Source organism: Oncorhynchus masou, chromosome 31 (assembly GCF_036934945.1).
Source record: "Oncorhynchus masou masou isolate Uvic2021 chromosome 31, UVic_Omas_1.1, whole genome shotgun sequence".
In the NCBI taxonomy this organism is placed as follows: Eukaryota; Metazoa; Chordata; class Actinopteri; order Salmoniformes; family Salmonidae; genus Oncorhynchus; species Oncorhynchus masou.
In genome coordinates, this window is record NC_088242.1 from 60,006,841 (window position 1) to 60,028,261 (window position 21,421).

The window sequence follows — 21,421 nt, forward strand, 5'->3', positions numbered from 1 at the left end:
TAGGGCCTCATTTATTTATTTCAATTGACTGATTTCCTTATATGAACTGTAACTCAGTAACATCTTAGAAATGGTTGCATGTTGCATTTATAATTTTGTTCAGTGTATTTTAGCATATAGCATTTGTAAAGTCATCAACAGCAGTTGTTTTAATTCAACCCAGAATTAAACTAAAAATAGGCAATTCAATAGGCCTAGGATTTTAAGCTCTGGTTGATATCAAATGTTATGATATTTAGTGATATTGACTTGTCAACACAACCAAATACAAACATTTTAATGAGATAGTACTATCTGTGCCACTAATTATTCTGGCTTTAATTCTAGTATTTATTCAAATGAATAATTGATATGTTGAATTCATGTCTCCATCTCAACCTAAAATCAAAGTTAAAGAATAGGATCAAATCAAACTTTATTTAAAGTTAATTTAAAGTTTGATTTAGTACTATTTTTTAACTTACATTTTTCATTGAGATGTGAATCCAGCATATCAATTATTCATTTGTAGACCAACTGGAATTAAAGCCAGAATAAGTCAGTGGCAGAGACGGAACTATCCAAGCAGAAGATAAATCTTCAAATGTTGCTATTTGGTTGCGTTGACAACCAAACACAATTCAATATCACTTTTGACAAAGAATAAATACCCTATTAACTTGTTTAGAAGTTAACAAATGATATGTTGGAGTCCTGTCTCCAACTCAACCAAAAATAAAAGTTAAAGAATGTGATTTAGCTACTGACTCAGATGGAACTATCCAAGCAGTAAACACATCTCCTTTAAAATGTTGATATTTGGTTGCAATAAACGCAATTCAAAATGACTTTTGTAACACAGTAAACAGCCTTACAAACTAATGTAACGTTCAAACGTGGCCACATTTTGAGGTTGCTGTAACTATACATTTCTTCTGACGTAATCATATAAAGTGTGGAGATCTTCACAATTGCTGTAATAATCTGTGCAGAATCTTGGACAGCATTCATCACATTCCCCATGTACTTTTATACTCAACTGCAATCCAGGACACTTGGTTCTGCTATTAGATGAAGCACAGTGATATCACATTAACATGTTGTATATATAAACAAAAGATCTTACATGATGTAGTGTGCCCAGTGGGCGGGCTATACTTTTCACACGGATGGATTTTCATACAGTGCTCCCATTTACTAGTTTCTTTCTTGGGCACAAACCGAGATGCTGTGTTGAGCTCAAATCAATATGAATCATTCGAGTGAACCAAAATGTAATTTACCCCTCCCACATGTCCTACTGATCCCAGCTCCGAAATATAACTAACCTGATAAGGCCCGTCTGCAGAATCTCTTGATTTGATTTGATGTCTGTGACGTTCAGTGATTCAATCACAACCCATCCCGTTCTCTCTACACATCCATACCCACGCTGTAGGCTTGATAGAAAAAGCAACAGTATTGCCAGCTATGCAGAGTTTTTCTGTTCTGCCATTTGCAGGACAATATAAAAAAAGTTAAAAAAACACATCTCAATATTTGTGAAACGCAAAGGAAGATAAATGGTACCTTCCAGATCAAGGCCAATTTTCCTGAAAAATATAACTGCATTCACGACTCTAAATAGTCTTCGTCGGGCTTCCCTATGCTGAGAACATTTAGCAGAGATAGTGTTGGTGTCTGCGAAAGATGGTATGTTATAGCTACAGCCAAGTCTGAGTGGAAACATATGTATTTAGATGAGACTAATAATCTATTTTCACAAAATCTGTGAAGCATTCACAACTCTGAATTGTCTTCATTGGGCTTCCCTGATGAGAACATGATGTAGCTCGGAGAGGAATACTGGTACCGCGGAGGAGCCAAAGGCAACCCGTGTGAGTCTGGGTTTGAGGCAATGACAAAACTCACTAAATAAACAAACACACACACACACACACACACACACAGCTCCGAGCAGAATACCACCGAACCATCCAGTACACTCATATGGGTCATTTTATGAGAACCCACCCCACCTTTCATGATCAGAGTCACATTACAAATTATGTTTTAGCCAAGCAGCTATGAAACACACACAGACATAGACAGGGCCTATATGAGCTGCTGGGAAAGCTGAGATATGAATTACAGCCCCCCCCCCAATGATATCATATCCTTTGTTTGACAGGCTCCTAAGAGCAAAATAATACGTCATTTAATGGGTTGTGCAATTTGAAAAAAGGAAAGGGTGGGAGAAGAAAGAGGTATTTTGGTATTAACGCTAACTACAAACCCACACATGGTTCTGTTTTGAGCAGAGCCCCTCGCGTGACTGGTTCTTCTGAGTCTGGCAGTCGGCTGCAAACCCAGAGTGCAATAGAACAATCAAGACATGTCTGTGTTCACGTTTGCTTTATCTGAGGAGCTTTTGAGGTGGGAAAGATTCCATTGTTTTTATTAGCTGACGTTCATTAGATCTAGCTAGATCCCAGGGAGAAACAGCCGAGCTCTGAGCAGACCCCCACTAAAAGTCAATAGTTTCGTGTTATAGGATCAGCGTTATCGTTGATCAATTGCTTTCCCACATGCTCACTCACCGCTCACATTTGCTTAGCTTATGGATGTAACGATAAAATCAAGATTGCATGGTGATTCAAGTCCTCATGACAAGGGAGAAATTAGAATAGAAAACCGTTTTAAGTCTTTCCCTAAGGAGCTAAGAGAGTGAACAAGTGAGATAAAATAGTACGGCTGGTTATTCTACTTTAAGAAAATAACATGACAAAAATGTGGGTCCATGTTGTAAAAAAAACATCACTTAAATAAATCTCTTTTTATAAGCAACAAAAGAGTAGTAGAAATAAGTGATGTCCTTTTTGTCTGTGAAGGACATTTCTATCCTTACAGAACCTCAAACCTCTGGCAGTAGAACGTCTATAATAAAACACTATCAATGACAATTAGCTTGGCACTATCAACAGTTTAACAGGCCATAGTGAATTACATCACCGAAAATGACAGCTAGCTAGGGTCCGTGACAGATGACCACATACTGTAGCTTAGCAGCTACAGAGTGGTTTTAGTACAACCTAGGGTTGCAAAGCTACCAGTAATATACCAAAGTTAACGGAATCTTCAGTCATTGTGGTAATTAACAGAAAATCTTGGTAATTTATACTTGAACAACTTTTATAAAATGTATTCATATATAGTATTCTTTTTACATCTGTGACCATATTGTCCATGATGTTTGGTGGATAGGCCATATGGTACAAGAGAAAATAGCATCTAATCAACAATGGCATTATTTTCAATTACCTTGGTGAAGTCTTATCACATGAATATACAATATGAAATAATGACATAAGATGATAATAAAATTAAAATAAAAAATAGAATGACAAAGTTGTAAAACATTATTCTAAATATAAACCATTAACTTAGTGAATGCCATTGGTGTTTCGGCATGCAATATCCTGTGTATTTTATTTGTTAGACTGTGTCAGTATGTATTTGTTGTCAATGTTTTTGCATCAAACTGGTGGCAGTTTTTTTTCACCACTTACATAATTATTTCATATTGTACATGTATATGATAAGGTCTCACAGTGGACCAGAGATAGTTACAGACACCTGTGATAATCTGACGTACCCAACAGGGCTACTAGATGTCTTGTGATAGATGACATAAAATCCTTGAAAGATACCACAATTCTGGTAGTTTACTGGTAAACTTCAAAAGTTTGCCCTTTGCAACCCTCGTCCAGCCAAGTGCTCTTGTCTGGGCTGCCCAGCCAGATGGAGCATGAGTGTAGACCTGACTGAGGTCATGCCTGCATTTCATCAAATATTCATGGAGCCCTTGTGTTTAATCCTCTGGGAATCCATTTTAAGATAAGACATAGAGAGGAAGAGGGGGAGGGGAGTCTGTGTGAGAGGGAGACCAGGAGAGAGGAAGAGAGATACAGACAGAGAGAGACAGAGAGAGAGAGTTAGTTTAGTTAGCAACCACATTATTTTCCAGTGGTTTTCTCCAGAGAAGCAGACTTTTCCATTGCCGGAATATCGTGTAATTCATTGGAGAAGACTGAACTTCCCCATGCGTCTTCTCCCACTCCCCGCCCCCCTCCACTCAACCCGGCCCAGATCTTCTTCGAAAGACAGGAAGGCAAAGGGAGGCTTGTAACTAGAGGAGCCCTGAGGACTGTGTCATTGGGACCATGGGTGCAAATGAGCTTTTGGCTAACCCCGGCACATTTACATGGACGTGGCATTATTGTAATATTCATGTTGATTAATGTGCATTGTCATCTAAATTGTTTATTTTTATTTATTTAAAAAGGAATTGCACTCCTCTAATCTGCCTCAGTCTGGCCCTGGATACGACTGGGGATTCTCAGGCCTGCTCCTAAGAAAGCAAACACTGTTACTGGGACAGAAAAACACATGACCTCATAAGGGAAATCATTCTTAATCAATGAAGTCGGCTATATAAGCCTGAGAGGGTGGTTTATTGCTATGTTGGGTGGCTGGGTGAGTCTGGCTACTTAAGGGTGCAGGCCAGGGTGGATGAGGAACCAAAACAACAATCCACAATTTACCCCACAGTACCTCAAAAGAGGCCGGACCGAGCGGTACCATCTGCTGAGAGACTCATATAAATAATTTGTGGCCGTTCGTTGAAGTGTAGAGTGATTTGCACCCAAAGCAATATGGCCCTAGTGTTGCCTTCTGCCAAATTTGGAACTTTGCCTCCGACAAAGTTCACAACAGTGATGTTTTTCTTTTCACACCCCATTGAAAGCACCCACATTTATTTTGAGTATTTCTCCATGCCTGTGTGATAACAGGAGCGCAAAACTAGGATTGTGGTAATGGAAAACTATAGACACTCTATTCAAGTCTAAGTTCAACTGATTTGAAAGGCTCAAGTTAGAGTCCCCAAATGCTGATCTTTACCCTACTGACATCACAATCTTTTTTTTTTTTTTACCTTTATTTTACTAGGCAAGTCAGTTAAGAACAAATTCTTATTTTCAATGACGGCCTAGGAACAGTGGGTTAACTGCCTGTTCAGGGGCAGCACGACAGATTTTGTACCTTGTCAGCTCGGGGATTTGAACTTGCAACCTTTCGGTTTCTAGTCCAATGCTCTAACCACTAGGCTACACTGCCGCTCTCTGTTATCCAACTGACACAGCCAGGCTTTCATTCAGAGTAGTCAGTTTGTTATCAGGTTTGATTACAAACTGAGACATAATGGTCTTACCTGCAGAGAGAGAGAGAAAGAGCTATTGAGAAAGGCCGCCGTCGGCAGACCTGGCTCTCAAGAGGAGAAAGGCTATATGCACACTGCCCACAAAATGAGGTGGAAACTGAGCTGCACTTCCGAACCTCCTGACAAATGTATGACCATATTAGAGACACATACTTCCCTCAGAATACACAGATCGAAAGAATTCGAAAACAAATCCAATTTTGATGAACTCCCATATCTACTGGGTGAAATACAGCGGCAAGATGTGTGACCTGTGACCACAAGAAAAGGGCAACCAGTGAAGAACAAACAGCATTGTAAATACAACCCATATTTATGTGTATTTACTTCCCCTTTTGTACTTTAACTATTTGCACATAATATTACATTTGAAATATCTTTATTCTTTTGGAACTTTTGTGAGTGCAATGTTTACTTTTAATTTTGTATTGTTTATTCCACTTTGGTTTATTATCTACTTCACTTGCTTTGGCAATGTTAACATCTGTTTCCCATGTCAATAAAGATAAAATTGAGAGAGAGAGAGAGAGAGAGAGAGAGACTTTCACTTTGGAATACTCTGTAGCAGAAATACAACAGGAAACAAAGCCTTGCACATGGAGTCACTGAAAAAGACCTCTAGCCAGGGCAATTCAGACCTTACTCATACAAATACCATCAATAAAGGACTATTTTATGACCATCAACGATGGCGTATGATCCAATCACATAGATGAGCACAAGCAGGCCTAGGACCACACAGTCCAGACCTGGACATATACAGTAGGTCTACTGATATTACCCACCAACGTCTATAGAAACAAGTCCCCCAGATAAACATCCCTCACGTTTGATACATGACATTTAAAACATTGTAACCTACTACACGCCCACGCCCAGCCAAAGACCACCCACCTGGGAGTCCTTGATTGCCCTGGATCACTGTCAACCATCGTAAGTACAATAAACAACATTTAGAGGTGAACATTTTGTGGGACTGAAAAACTGCAGTGGAAGATGGCCTTGTTACAATCAGAGCCAAATGGTGCTCACCTTCACACACCAGCTTCATACGGTGACCTATGCTATATTACTGCTAGTTATATTGCAGCTAATAGGGCTGCAAATGTCCTGGTAATAAGCAGCCAGGAGGAGAACAATATTTAATGCTCTTACTGTAGCTTGAGGGGCAGTGCTATACCGTCCATAACACAACTAAAAGGCACCCTAGGTTCGGTTTGCTCCTAGCAGAACTGGGCTAGGCGAAGCAAACGTCTGTGCCTCACACTCCCTTAAAACACATTTGCTTGAAAATGAGACTAAAGTGGCAATATTTCTATTGAGATGCTGTAGCAACAACATAGCCAGTTCCTCAAAATACAAAATCTGCAATTCATTTAGACGCTTTTGCAGAGGAGGTTTTAGTCACACAATTTTACATCTAATTAAGACGTTAGGTGCAGTACTTCACAAGTGAAAAAATATGCATGAAAACTAGTCGTCTCCCATTGAATGACAAACACTTTATTGAAGAATCCTGTCCACTCCTACTAAGAGTAGTACTGGTGACCAATCACCGAGGAATGGGTGTAGACTTCGGCCAACAAACTTCGACTTGCCTCAAGAACATTTTTTGTGTGCGCGAACAGCTGAAAAAAACCCTGCTGGACACCAAAACAAATAAAAACCGTCACAAAATGTCATAAAATAAGACTGTTTCAACTAGGAAGCAAGTGACAGGCTTAGAGGTAGGGAACATTTTCACAGAAATATCCAAAGATGCCTACCTACTTACAGTATTCACATTCATAACAAATACATGTCATTTGTTTATAGATTATTGTAATATGATCTTGTAAATTGTAGCATACTTCTAAACCCCATTACATTGCATTGACCTGTCCTTGACCAAACAAAAGCAGACTACCGCTCTCCTCAAAAGCGATCCCTAAGCCAAAGAATGCAGCTTCAAAGGGCAGAAAAAGATAGCAATACTGGGGTTGTGGTTCAATAAAACTGTTTGGTTGTGCTACGGGGCCTGGCGACAGCATCAGCACCCCAGTGTTTGGCTTTTGATGGCTGCTGCCCATTGATCTGTCTCTGGCTCCCTGCTCTAATGAATAATGAATGGCTCCATTGTCATCCAGCATGCATCACATTTCACATGGCAATGGACGCTACTCATAATTAGCCAGAGCTTAGGCTAGTTTGGACTTAGAGCGTTGCCTAGAGTCCGTGTTTTCTTTTTCTTTTTCCGCCTGGGTAGCCTATAGTGTGATGCTGCTGGAAAACGCACTAGCCCCGATTCCATTCACAGCGACAGGGAAAGAAGCAGAACTAGGACCTATAAGGAAGTCAAGTAGAACAATTACTCTGCTGTGTCTGGGGGAACAATTATGCCAGAGTCATCATGGTCAATTTGACCTAGAAACTTTTTCTCTGAGCCAGAAGGAGGAAAAGCTGATAGCTGCCTGCAGAAACAGAGCATGGAACTGTTGTCATCACTTTTCACTGTGCTGACGTGAACTGTATGGTGATAAGTAAGGATTATGTGCAGCTCTCCACACAAAGGGAGGCCAGACCCACAGATAGCTGAAATAGATCACTGTAGCCAATATTCCTCCCTTTACTGCTACTGGTCTTGGGATGGCTAAAGTAAAGACATTGAAAATACTGATTCAGAGTCAGCCTAAAGATTGTCCAGTTCAAGGTCAGTTCACTGTCCCTTTAACTGTCTGTTTTGGGGGGGGGGTGGATGACTGTTTCCAGTGGGCAGAAAACTGATATGAAGAAGTCTGAGGGAGCTGACCTACACTGTGTGGCTGTAAAATGATAACACCAGAGGGAAAATGAGTCTGGAGTAGACTACTCAGTATGGTGATTTCATCATCAAAGCCACTTCATTAATGCCTAATTGAAAGAGGCACTGCTGCTGCTGAATCTACGGAGTCTTTCAGCTGCGACGGTACACAATGAGTCTGCTGAATACGGTGTCGATCTGAATACGCTGTCGATCTGAATACGGTGTCATTCTGAATACGGTGTCGATCTGAATAAGGTGTCGATCTGAATACGGTGTCGATCTGAATACGATGTCGATCTGAATAAGGTGTCGATCTGAATACGGTGTCGATCTGAATACGGTGTCGTTCTGAATACGGTGTCGTTCTGAATACGGTGTCGTTCTGAATACGGTGTCGATCTGAATACGGTGTCGATCTGAATACGGTGTCGTTCTGAATACGGTGTCGATCTGAATACAGTGTCGATCTGAATACAGTGTCGTTCTGAATACGGTGTCGATCTGAATACGGCGTCGATCTGAATACGGCGTCGATCTGAATACGGCGTCGATCTGAATACGATGTTGATCTGAATACGGTGTCGATCTGAATACGGTGTCGATCTGAATACGATGTCGATCTGAATAAGGTGTCGATCTGAATAAGGTGTCGATCTGAATAAGGTGCCGATCTGAATACGCTTGTGATCTGATTACGCTGGTGATCTGAATACGCTGGTGATCTGAATAAGCTGGTGATCTGATTACGCTGGTGGTCTGAATACAATGGTGATCTGAATACAATGGTGATCTGAATATAATGGTGATCTGAATACGATGGTGATGTACATCTGTGGTCCCCATCAGCCGCTGGGGAGAAGGCAGGAGATTCCAGGGGCTCCTTCGCTCACTACTGCTTCTACTTCCAAGTGCCAGACTCTTGGACGATGTGATTCAAGTTGTCACTGTTACCACTGCTCCTCAATTAAGGCCCCACCTACAGCCAAGCAGGAGCCAGTCAAGCGGAAAGCAAAGCAGCGGGCATGATAAGAAATACTTATTTATAGGAGTGCTGCTCGGCCAATCCCAGAGGGCCTAGCCCCTGATGGAAGAAGAGTTTGTTTTAAATATTCTTCCTCCCTACCAAGAACACAGATTACAGTAACGTCAAATATGTCAGAGGCACGGTAAACTGAAACAACTAGCCTAGCTAAGTCCTGGCTGAGGCTAGCTCGTTTAGGAGTTAGGGTAATAGCAATGCTGCATGTTGCTGTCTTGAAGGGTCATTCAACCATGTCTTTACTTTATGATAATAGTGATGGGTGAGTAAATAGCCTATGCATATGATATTACTGTGGGCAGCCATAAAGCTAATAGTTGTACCATTGTGGATATAGCCCTCTTAGGGCCCTATAGAATCTGCATCGCGGAATCCAGATATTAAAACTGAATTCAAATATATTAACAAATGTATCGAACTTAGTAGGGAAGCAACTACATGTGTTGAACTTAGAAGTGGCATTGACTAAAATACAGTAGAATAGAATACAGTATATACATATGAAATGAGTAAAGCAGTATGCAAACATAAAAAATAAACAAAATGATTCGTATTGTCCTTCAGCTTTCTGAAGAGGTAACGGCACAGGAATGGTCCTGTCTGTGTATGCACGTTTGTTTACCACTTTGTGTAGCCGTTAGCGATGATGCTAATGTAATGACTGGTAAATGGAAAGGCTTCCCCAAAAACAAATCTCAATTCAATTCTACCTACAAAGTCATCTATGCAGACCCGGAAAAATTATATCACAATTATATGCATCAATCCAGTGGCCATATGTTTTTGCAAACTACACGAGCGCTAAAGAAACATCGCTAACCAAACAATGGTCTCTGGCTGGTGAACAGTTGACTTAATGTCACGCCCTGGTCGAAGTATATTGTGTTTGTCTGCATTTATTTGGTCAGGCCAGGGTGTGACATGGGTTTTTTGTGGTGTGTTTTGTCTTGGGGGTGTCTAGCATAGTCTATGGCTGCCTGAGGCGGTTCTCAATCAGAGTCAGGTGATTATCGTTGTCTCTGATTGGGAACCATATTTAGGCAGCCATATTCTTTGAGTATTTCGTGGGTGATTGTTGCTGTCTCTGTGTTTATTGTCACCAGATAGGATGTATAGGTTTTCACGTTCCGTTTGTTGCTTTTGTATTGGTCATTTTCATCGTCATTAAGCATGTCTCTAAAATACCACGCTGCATTTTGGTCCGCTTCTCCTTCACCAGACGAGAACCGTTACACTTAAAGGGAAACGACACCCAAAAAATTAAATGTATTTGATGTGTAGTCCTGATGTGGTTCAAGCATTGTTGTGGACTTACAACATCCAATTTAGTTGTTTTTCTATGGAAAAACTGAATTTGGGAGAAAACTAAACGGAACAGATTTGATAGGGCCCCCTCTTACAATGTTCATTTTCAGAAGGCCACGCAAAGAGAGTTCCATTCAGAACACAGGCAAAGAAACGCAGACCAGAGCTTTCCTTTGTCTGAAGGGAGTCCAAGCCATTGGTGATAAATATGCACATGCAGTGGTTCGCTGCTCTCCCTGCCAAGGGGAATCATCCCAGTCCTAGCGAAGCCTTGCTCCAGCCAAGCCTTGCAGATCCTAAGTGTAAAGTGGTGGGCTTGCTGAAATCATCAAACGAGCGAGGATAGACACACATATTCATTTCCCTCCACGGGCCTAGATTATAAAACCAGCCTCTCTCATCCTACAACTCACTTCCAGCAGGAGAGGAAGCCACTTTGATGAATCTCTCTCTGCACAGCACAATCCCTTCTTCCGCCGATGTAATTTCAACCCCTCGTGGGAATAAGCCTGGGCCTGCATCATCTGCAGAGATCCAGAGTCAGTTATCAGAGTTATCAGCTAGAGTCGGGGTCCTCTTATCTGCAGGCAGGAACTAGCTATATATGGGCTATGGCAAACGTCTACAGACACTGAGGCACAACTAGATTCTAAAGACCTCCCATCTCTTCACACCTCTGATAACCTCTTTAGAGCAGATGGGAATGTTTCTGGGGGCCTCTTGGATGTCAAGCAGGCGAGACAATCACTGTAGCATTGCCTCTACTGTAGTTCTAACACAGATTGGTAGGCACCTACATACTTTGGTAGCGTAGAACAATTTCATGCCTACAAAGCAATCAAAACGAGGCACGGGTGAGCGCTTGTCGATTGTTAGGGAGGTATTAAAAAAGGATTGTCTTTTGGTAATCTGATTGAGCTGCTTGCAAAATGTTTAGCGATGTAACAACGTAGGCTACTGTGGATGCGGCTCATCTCTACATGGGGGCATGAGCTGCCCCTGCCATGCCTGCTTGCTGCCTACTGACTGTACTGAACTTTTCACAGCCATTCAAATGCCTGATTGTGCAGAACAAGAGGAGGCAGCACTAATAGGAGATCATAACCAGCACTGGGCAAAGCTCACGTGAACATGGGCCCTACTGAGTAGGGAATCAGCTATATTGGGAATCTTTTGGATTCATCCAATTCTTAGCCCTTTCCCCAACAGCTCTTTCTCTGTGTCCCGGGATAACTTTTTTAGGCTAAACATTGTCGTCGGACCATCCTCAACACTCTCACTACAGTCTCTCTCTCTCATTACCAGTCCAACACTACTACAATGGGAGGCAGGGGGAATAGGATACCCCTCTGTCTGCCAGTGAACAGTTATGTTTAACAGGTGTTTAATGGTTCAAACTGCTATTAGTTAAACAGTTGAAAAATAAGTGAGTTGTTGTGACTGGCCAATGGCCGGGGAAGTGTGGCCATGATTAGAGCTGAATGAAAAGGAATACAATTTTATAATTCCTGATTTCCTGGGGGGGGAGGCTTCCCTCAGGCGTTCCAAATTAAATCCTATGACCATAGTTTAATTAGTTTTTGACAGCTCTTTAAAAAGCCTTTTTCATGGCACATGATAGATGGAGAGGAGGGGAGCTCAGGACATGATCTATAAAGTAGCCCAGAGTAAACAGCCATTTAAATTGAAGGATTGGGTCCTTTCTGTCTTTCTCCTCACGACAGGAAATTGGTTTAAAAGTCAAGCTTTTACTAAGGGACCATGCCAACCCTCGTCTCTGAATCCTCTCTTTATTAGGAGTACCAGCATCAAACAAACCCTCTGTCCACACTATGTAAATCACACCACCATGCAGACGGTGCCCCTGGAGCCACTAAATCCAGTGTGGTGGAGTCACATCACTCATCAGAAGACAATGGTTTGCCAAAGGTTTGTCATTCAGTGAAATACAAACGAACTGTGTTCAAATCTGCTAAATGAATTTCCTAAATAGGCAGGTAGGCCTACTCAGTAAAGACTGTCTGAGCCCAAACATTGATCAAGGTCTGACAAATTACAAAAATAGTAGCCTATCTATTCTTGGTTCGGTCTTGATGTTGCTGCTGATATTGTGAGCGCACAAGCAAAATAGGACAAAATAACGATGATTCTGTTCTTTTCGGTAAGTGACCCCAATCCAACCCTCTGAGTTATGCCACAGGCCAACTTTAACAAACCCACGTAACTATGAATGAGAAGCTCCAGCAACTCCAGGGTAGTGGTTCTTAATTAGCTTTTTGTTAGCAGGAAAAGCTGTGCAAACACTCAACAAAAAAATACTTGTCATACAGTCCACTAAATAAAGTAAAAGACTATTCGCATCATAGCATCAAGGCAAGACCAAGAACAAGCTACTAAGTGTAGGTCTAAATGGAATATCAATAATGCATTGTAGACATTTCATGGCACAGTAGGTATAATAATAGAACCATTCAACAAAGCCAGAGCAACCCTAAAATAGGATCAGAGAATTCAGAAGAGCTGTCATTGTTGAAGCCTGGGGGGAAAACTAATCCATTACGATTTTGATCTTGAAATGACATCGCTTTCATATGAAAATAAACTGCAAGTTTGCATGAATGATGCAGACTGTTTCACCGCCAAATCAAATCATTGTGGATAGGATAACCTCATTGCTTTGACATCAGAAGTTATGAGCAGTGATATGACAACGATATAAGCTACCGAAATCAGTCTTCTTAAAGCGCACTTCTGATTCTTGTGTGCTATCTGCAGTCTTCTCCATCATTGCGTCTTCAAAACCCCCTCGTTCCTGCTAGGCTATAGCCTAACTCATGTAGGCTATTAGTCTAGCCTGGGGCTGTTGCGGTGACCGTATTACCGCCACACCTGCGGTCACAAGTCATGAAGGCAGTCAAATTTAATCTGACCGTTTAATTAGGTAATTAGGCTTCTCCTAGCGCTGATGCTGCGGATGGTCATTGCTAGCCTACCAAACTTGCTAACTGCCTGGTACTCAGCACTCTATTGTCCATGTAATCACTCAGACATCGATGCAAATGTAATCGGCTATGCAATTGCGCGAGAAAACAAGAGTGATGGCTTTCTTAATAAGAGGAGGATCCCATCAGCTTTCTAGGTCTACTATATTTATTTCTCGACCTTCCTAATATTAAGCACATTGCTTCTCTTTACAACAGGTGTATAGTCTAGTTGGGAAAAGCGTCCTCCATTCGCTATTTAAGTGCATAGATGACATGTCATTTTTTCCTCCTGCCCCTGTTCCAACAGGTGCATGATAACGGTCCATTCTAAATCAAAACTAATTTCACACATATATTATTTAGCATATGTAAAGACAAGATTAAATCAAGAATAGTCTGATGGGTGACAATTAGCCTATCACTTGTGAATGATATATTATCACTTGTGAATGATGCCCAGAGTAAGGCAAGAAACAATGCCTTTTCCCCTGCTTTAAAAAAAAACATAGTCCCACACACATCATGTAGCCTAGCCCATGGGCCTATATGTTTTGATAAGGTTTGTATCACAACTAAAGTGGCCACATAACTTCTTAAAATTAAGCACATGAATCCGCTTTACAAGGGGGGTAGAGCCTAACTGCCATACATACATAAGCAGAGCGTGAGTTTCAAGTTTGGGGAAGATCATTTTCACCATAAAAATGCACCTTTTATAATAAAAGCATTACATGCATAATCACATTTGTGGTCACTTTTGATAATGGTGTTTTCCACTAATGGAACATTCACGCTTATAGCCTACTGCCGCGTGTGCATCGCTGCACTTATAATATGAAGAAATAGGCTGATAGTTCATCAACATTTTAAGCTAAACGTTCTCATCTGTTGCGTCAGCCAGATTGCGTAAAAAAATATTTTTGATGCTGGTGGTTGTATTAATTTGGGATCTATAGCATCCCACAACTGTCCCAGACTATAGAATAGGTCAACCTTTGTACTATGGGGGGTAGTGGATTGACATAGACTAGTGCTTTTACTGTTCGTTAGGCCTGCTCATCTTGTTGGCTGACGAAAAGTACATGTGGACAGTTCCTCCAATATCTTCAATATGCACCTCGAAATTGGATAAGGACGCATGCAGATGCGTTCCTGAGAGGTGCATCGGAGCACGCAGCACTCAGGGAGAAGGGCACAACGCAGCACTCCGGGCCAAGGGCACAATGGCCACATGCAAAAGGCATGTATTTTAGGGTGCATTACGGCCACACAAAGGGGATGCCATCAGGAGATTAGAGGCATTATCAAGTGCTTGTCAAATTGTGAATGAGAGACTGATGAAGTGTGTACAGCCTGCGCAAAAAACAAAGCAGAGGTCATGCCTTTCAAGCAACTTTTTTCAAAGCATCATTAGAGTCGCAAAATTGCAACCTTACAATGTATTAAAAAATATGAGCATATAGCCCAATATTGGTACAATGACTAAAGTTATATTAATAACTCTAAATTAAGCATATAGGAATATCTATTTCTTTGTTAACTGCTCAACACAGAAAAGCCGAATGTGTGCACTCCCGCAAATCGTTTGGAGAAAATATCCTTTTGATTTTATTCAGCTGTGTTCAATTGTTTTCTTCATACTATAAAATAATATAAAATAATGCAACAGAATTCTAAGCAAATATTGTCTGCTAAATGAACTAGTGTAGTCCACAGCCATATGGCATAGTCAGATCAGGACCTAACATAAGGACAACTCAGAGGATGCTATTCTGTTCTTCTGAAATAGACTACATTCTCTTCATATCATGTTTCTTTAGACCTGTCTAAAATAAATAATGGATTTATTGTGAAGGTGCAGGCTATATTACATAGATTGATTAGACTTTTAAAAATTTAGATGTTCCAAAGGTCTGCATCAGTGGCTTGTAGGCTGTGTGTGGAAGCCAGGAGGTGCTAAATGTGTTTGTTAATTCATTAATGGTCAATTACAATGAGACCAACAGTTATTTGCTTGACAATCACCAGATGACAAAATTTTGTGAGCGCCACAGCCCTAGTCTAGCCTAGGCTACACTCTTAGAAAAAAGGGTTCCCTCGGCTGTCCCCATAGGATAACCTTTTTTGGTTCAGAGTGGAACCCTTTTTGGTTCCAGGTTGAACCCTATGTGGAAAGGGTTCTACATGGAACCCAAAAAGGTTCTACTAGAACCTAAAGGGTTCTACCTGGAACCAAAAAGGGTTCTCCTATGGGGACAGCCGAAGAACCCTTATAGGTTCTAGATAGACCCTTTTTTCTAAGAGTGTACACAAAGAGAAGGCAGCCTAAGCAATAAACAACTGTAGGCATCATTACCTTCAGAGCATAAGATGTAATACATTAGTGTTAATAACCTAGCAATCAATATCCAACAAGCCACAACAAGGTGCAGATAAGGATAAGCTTAGGGTAGCCTAGTGGTTAGAGCGTTGGACTAGTAAGGTTGCAAGTTCAAACCCCTGAGCTGACAAGGTACAAATCTGTCGTTCTGCCCCTGAACAGGCAATTAACCCACTGTTCCTAGGCCGTAATTGAAAATAAGAATTTGTTCTTAACTGACTTGCCTAGTTAAATAAAGGTAAAATAAAAACTAAAAACTTACCCATTCACATCTAGGCTACACAGCATATAGTCTTGAGTGTCTTCTTCAAAACTATAGCAGCAAAACTAATAGCACACAGGGCTGTAAAACCCTGTGTGGGTATTGGGTACAGTGTTTGGGAATAGCAACACCCTCTAGTCGATTTCATATTCGTCGAATTCCCTATTAGTGGTTACAAAAACTGCCACTCATACAAAAGGCAAGCCTGCCATTAGTCACCTGAGTAAAAGCTAGTGTGATATGCGGTAGACTACAGTACATTGTGCATAAATCCAGTTAACCGAAGTGCAGATTAAAATATGAGAAATCAGGAGGAGTTGGCTGGACTTCATTTGAGTGCTATAGATATAACTGATTTATGGACTGACACTTTCAATAGAACAAATGACTGTGGTTGGTAACATGTTCCATCAGAAAGCATGATCATACAGCAGGCTATCCTATCAAAAATTGAGATATTCTTTTAAAAGATCAATTCAATACCCTTTCACATAGACTAGTGTCTAGTAACACTGATGGGTGAACAGACAGTCCTGAACGTAAGCCTTTAAAGCATGCTCAGTTACGAGCCAATAGCTTAGACCTACTCCCTATTTTTCACATTAGGGATGCATTATTCTTCATTTCAAAGAAAATGCTAGGAATTCTGTTATATTAACATCTGACAGAATTAGCCAAGAATAACAGCTACTTGCCTAGGTCCATTAGATAAACACAAAGACAGGCATTTCAATGTGCACCTTCAGCCGACAGACATATAATTCCCCATGGCCCAATTTTTGTTTGCACCAATTCAGGTTTAAGGATGCACTATGAAGAAATGTCTCCGCCATTTCCTGGTTGCTAGAATTCTAAAAGTTTGCTTAATTTTCAGCTGGTGTACAAAATCGAAAGTAAAAGACACAAAAATGTAACGAGAAGCATAGAAATGGCGTACATAGAACATATCTACGCCTTCTTAGACTTGTTTTCAATGAGAATGACAGATCTATAACACACATTTTTATGTGCATTTGGTTGGGCCGCCCAAAAAGTAACACATTGCAGCTTTAAGATCAGGCAATAGGCTACTTTGCCAAGGACATCATTCAATGTTCTCAGTAATACTGTAATTACAAATAGTGATAATATTGTATTAGCCTAGATATAGATAAATTATGAAAAAAGGGCAATATAGAAGAGTGAATCAAGCCAAACAGGCCAGTAAAATGCCTGTCACTCTTTTTGTTAGGCATTGACAATAGCGCCATTAAAATATGAGTGTGCACTATCTATCTCTGAATGACTCTTGTGTGTGACACCCACTTAAGAATGCAACTGCCTGATTCAGACCATAACGTGACTCCAAACAGAAGTGGCCGTGTCCTACTCCTCTTGTTACTCAGCACAATCAGAACAATGTCCCCATGTTCACAATTGCTTTTCTGTTTCAGTGCTTTCAGAAAGTATTCAGACCCATTTACTTTTTCCACATTTTGTTACGTTACAGCCTTATTCTAAAATGGATGAAATTATTTTTTTCCCTCATGAATCTACTGTGTGTAGCCCATGACAATTAAAAAATATATATAATTCCTATTTATACAAGTATTTACTATGAAATTGAGCTCAGGTGCATCCTGTTTCCATTGATCATCCTTGATGTTTCTATAACTTGTTTGGAGTCCAGCTGTGGTAAATTCAATTGATTGGACATGATTTGGAAGGGCACACACCTGTCTATATATGGTCCCACAGATGACAGAGCATGTCATAACAAAAACCAAACAATGAGGTTGAAGGAATTGTCCGTAGAGCTCTGAGACAGGATTGTGCCGAGGCACAGATCTGGGGAAGGGTACCGAAACAATTATGCAGCATTGAAGGTCCCCAAAAACACAGTGGCTTCCATCATTCTTAAATGGAAGAAGTTTGGAACTACCAAGACTCTTCCTAGAGCTGGCTGCCTAGCCGGGAGGTGACCAAGAACCTGATGGTCACTCTGACAGAGCTCCAGAGTTCCTGTGTAGAGATGGGAGAACCTTCCAGAAGGACAATCATCTCTGCAGCACTCCACCAATCAGGCCTTTATGGTAGTGGCCAGACGGAAGCCATTCCTCAGTAAAAGGCACGACAGCCCGCTTGGAGTTTGCCAAAAGGAACCTAAAGACTATCAGACCATGAGAAACAAGATTCTCTGGTCTGATGAAACCAAAATTGAACTCTTTGGCCTGAATGCCAAGCTTCATATCTGGAGGAAACCTGGAACCATCCCTACGGTGAAGCATGGTGGTGGCAGCATCATGCTGTGGGGATGTTTTCCAGCGGCAGGGACTGTGAGACTAGTCAGGATCAAGGGAAAGATGAACGGAGCAAAGTACAGAGATATCTTTGATGAAAACTTGCTCCAGAGTGCTCAGACTGGGACAAAGGTTCATCTTCCAACAGGACAATGACCCTAAGCACACAGCCAAGACAACGCAGTGGCTTCTGGACAAGTCTCTCAATGTTCTCGAGTGAACCAGCGAGATCCCAGACTTGAACCCAATCGAACATCTCTGGAGGGACCTGAAAAGAGCTGTGCAGCGACGCTCCCCAATCAACCTCGCAGAGCTTGAGAGGACCTGCAGAGAAGAATACAGGTGTGCCAAGCTTGTAGCGCCATACCAGAGAAGACACGAGGCTGTAATCACTGCCAAAGGTGCCTCCACAAAGTATTGAGTAAAGGGTCCGTGTTTATTTGTAATAAATTTGCAAATATTTCTAAAAACCTATTTTTTGCTTTGTCATTTTTGCTTTGGTATTGTGTGTCGATTGATAAGGGGAAAAAACTATTTAATACATTTTAGAATAAGGCTGTAACGTATCAACATTTTGAAAAAGTCAAGGGGTCTGAATAATTTCCGAATGCAATGTAATGTGATATTTCACCAACTGTGAATAGGCTATTGTCAATATGGCAAATACAATTAAAGGTTATTCAACTAAGGGTTAATACACTGACATTTTCACTTAGTATTCCATAGCATTTCCCGCCTGTTGATTTGCCATCTGTCTGTTACCAGGCATAGGCTACTTGCCCATACTATGTGACGTTCTCAAACATTAATATAACTTTGCATTCTAATGGATGCTATGTGTGTAATAACACACAGTAGATGGCTCCCTATAGTTAAGATTGACTTGCCATCCTCATATGACCTTCAAAACCCATTGGTCCATGGTTGTTACATCATGACTGTATAGGTTTGTTACATGACATCAACGCAGTACAAATTGGTGGTAAATGCTGTCTGTGAGAGGTGTGCCTGCTTACCTGCTGCAGGTGAAGCTGCTGTGATCATCGTAACCAACACGATCAGCCCCAGGACCGCTGCACCAAAGCATTGAATGCGCAGCAACGTCTTGGGAATCACCACTGAACCCATAGAGAAGCTTAAACCCTCCATTGCATGGAAGTCAGGGCATTTTATCCACTTATGAAGAGAATAATCATCCCAGTATATACCGCAAACTTGAGAATGCAGGTCTTGCTTGTGTGAGCTCCCTCAATGTGCCCCTTCTTCCATATGATCTGCTTTTGGTAACAGAAGGGTGATTAAGCTGTGTGCAAAAAGAAACGACTATGTCAGAGAAATGCAATACGTTATGTGAGCATAGACAGAAGTCCGTCCGTCTACCAATCTGAGGACATAACAAAGCAAAGAATATAGGCAATAAATATGCAGGCCAAAAAATATGAACACACACAATACGGAAAGGCAACACACATTAGGCTAAAACGTTCTGTTTATCGAAAAATCACTCAATCTTAATGACCCTGACCTGACGGTGTGCTAGGCTGGATGCAGGCATGCTAGTTAGGTCAACCCTGGCTGGGGGGGGAAAGAGTTCCGCTGCCTGGTTATGTCCTTTGTTGTCTCCTGGGGACTTGCACTTGCAACTTATTAAGAAGACACTCATCTGCAATAACAGGCCAGGCACTTGGCAAAGGTGATGTAAATGCAAAATAGGGATTAGCTACAGTAAATTGCAAAGTGCGGGGGAATTTACCTGCAGGTGCCAAAACCAGTTACAATGTAACATAACAATTGTGAATATGTGAGTCTGACTGGCAGCACTAGTAAATACTAGTATTCTTCTTATTTACTATTTCAGTTGCTTGGATTCAACAGCTGGAATTGTAAGAGTTGTTGCCCTTGTCCCTTCCTCTGCTATTGTCATTCTAATGGAATCCAGAAAGAACAAAACCCTGTCCATCAAAATGTGCAAATTTATGGGCAAAGACACAAAACATCCACATCGAATGAAATATTTTTCTTGACCAAATAACATGGAAAACCACTTTTTTTTGTGCAGTATTAATTCACCATTCTTACAAACCACTTAATGTCAATGTACTTTTGTGTACATAGGCTGGTCATCTAGGGTACCTGTTGACTTTCCATTACCATGAAGAAAAATGTCACAAAAGTAGTGCACTGGGCCTTTACTAGTCCTTGTATTAGCAGACTGATATAGACAACAGGATTTTCTCCCTCCTGCTCTCCCAGTCAAAAATCGCTGCACCCCCACTCACAAACTACTTCCCTCGGCTCTGCCTAACGGGTCTCAATGGGATATTATTCTCGTTCACTACTAACGTTAGCTAGCTAGCCTGCTGCCTGGCTGGCTGTCTCGTCATAAGGTTGTCTCCTTATACTCCGTCCTATCCCGACCCGTTTCCTAAATACCACTTGAAATATCTTATGATTAAATAAAACAAGTTATACTTTGTTTTTCTCATTAACAATCGTGAGTCAATATTCAATAACTGAAACAAATCATGGACATGTTTTAAACAGTTTAGCTCGCGAGCTTGGTAGGGCTCGGTGTTAAAATAGATAACCGGAATCCTGTGCCCATCCATCCCATGCATTTACTACGTCCCAATCACTGACATAGCAGAGCACACATCCTCTTACCAAAACGGAGCTTCACGTTCTCTTTCTCTTTGTCTGGACGTTTTCATACCCATAAAAGCAATAACATGAAACCGGAATAGCTATCTAAATACCACTTGAAATATCTAGCAAGTTAGTTAAAGATCAAGGAAAAATATCATTTCCCTTCCCGTTTTCTTTAGACATCTCTCGCTCTCACAGTGACCACTCGTCATGAGGATTGCAATAACTCCTCCCCCTGAACCCATATTCAATGTCTATTCTGTCAGGTCCCACGGCCATTGGCTGCAGGGGCAGTCCTTCAAATAGGTCATTCGGTTGTCCAATTCAGTGGTCCTGAAGGGTTGTCCATCTCTGTTGGCGTCTGTGGTTTCACCGCAACGTCGCGACGCACCCAAGCCCTTGAGCGATCTGCATGGGATCAAATGAAATGGGTAGACAGACACAGACTGAAGGATTCAATTCTGAACTACATCATACAGAAAATGTTGACCTTTTATTTTCCTTA

At 41.2% G+C, this 21,421-nt stretch overlaps 1 protein-coding gene across 3 annotated transcripts in view; it reads right to left on the minus strand.

Moving 5' to 3' along the window:
• Positions 1 to 21,122, minus strand: part of LOC135524211 (UPF0606 protein KIAA1549-like) — an 85,894-nt gene extending 64,772 nt beyond the window's left edge. For all 3 annotated transcript variants that reach the window (XM_064951543.1, XM_064951545.1, XM_064951542.1), the window contains exons 1-2: positions 20,935 to 21,122; positions 19,287 to 19,573 (exon numbers count right to left, since the gene is read on the minus strand). In XM_064951543.1, coding sequence (XP_064807615.1) covers positions 19,287 to 19,419 — 133 coding nt within the window. In that variant the 5' untranslated portion in view covers positions 19,420 to 19,573; positions 20,935 to 21,122. The remainder of the gene's footprint in view (positions 1 to 19,286; positions 19,574 to 20,934) is intronic.
• Positions 21,123 to 21,421: the final 299 nt, after the last annotated feature.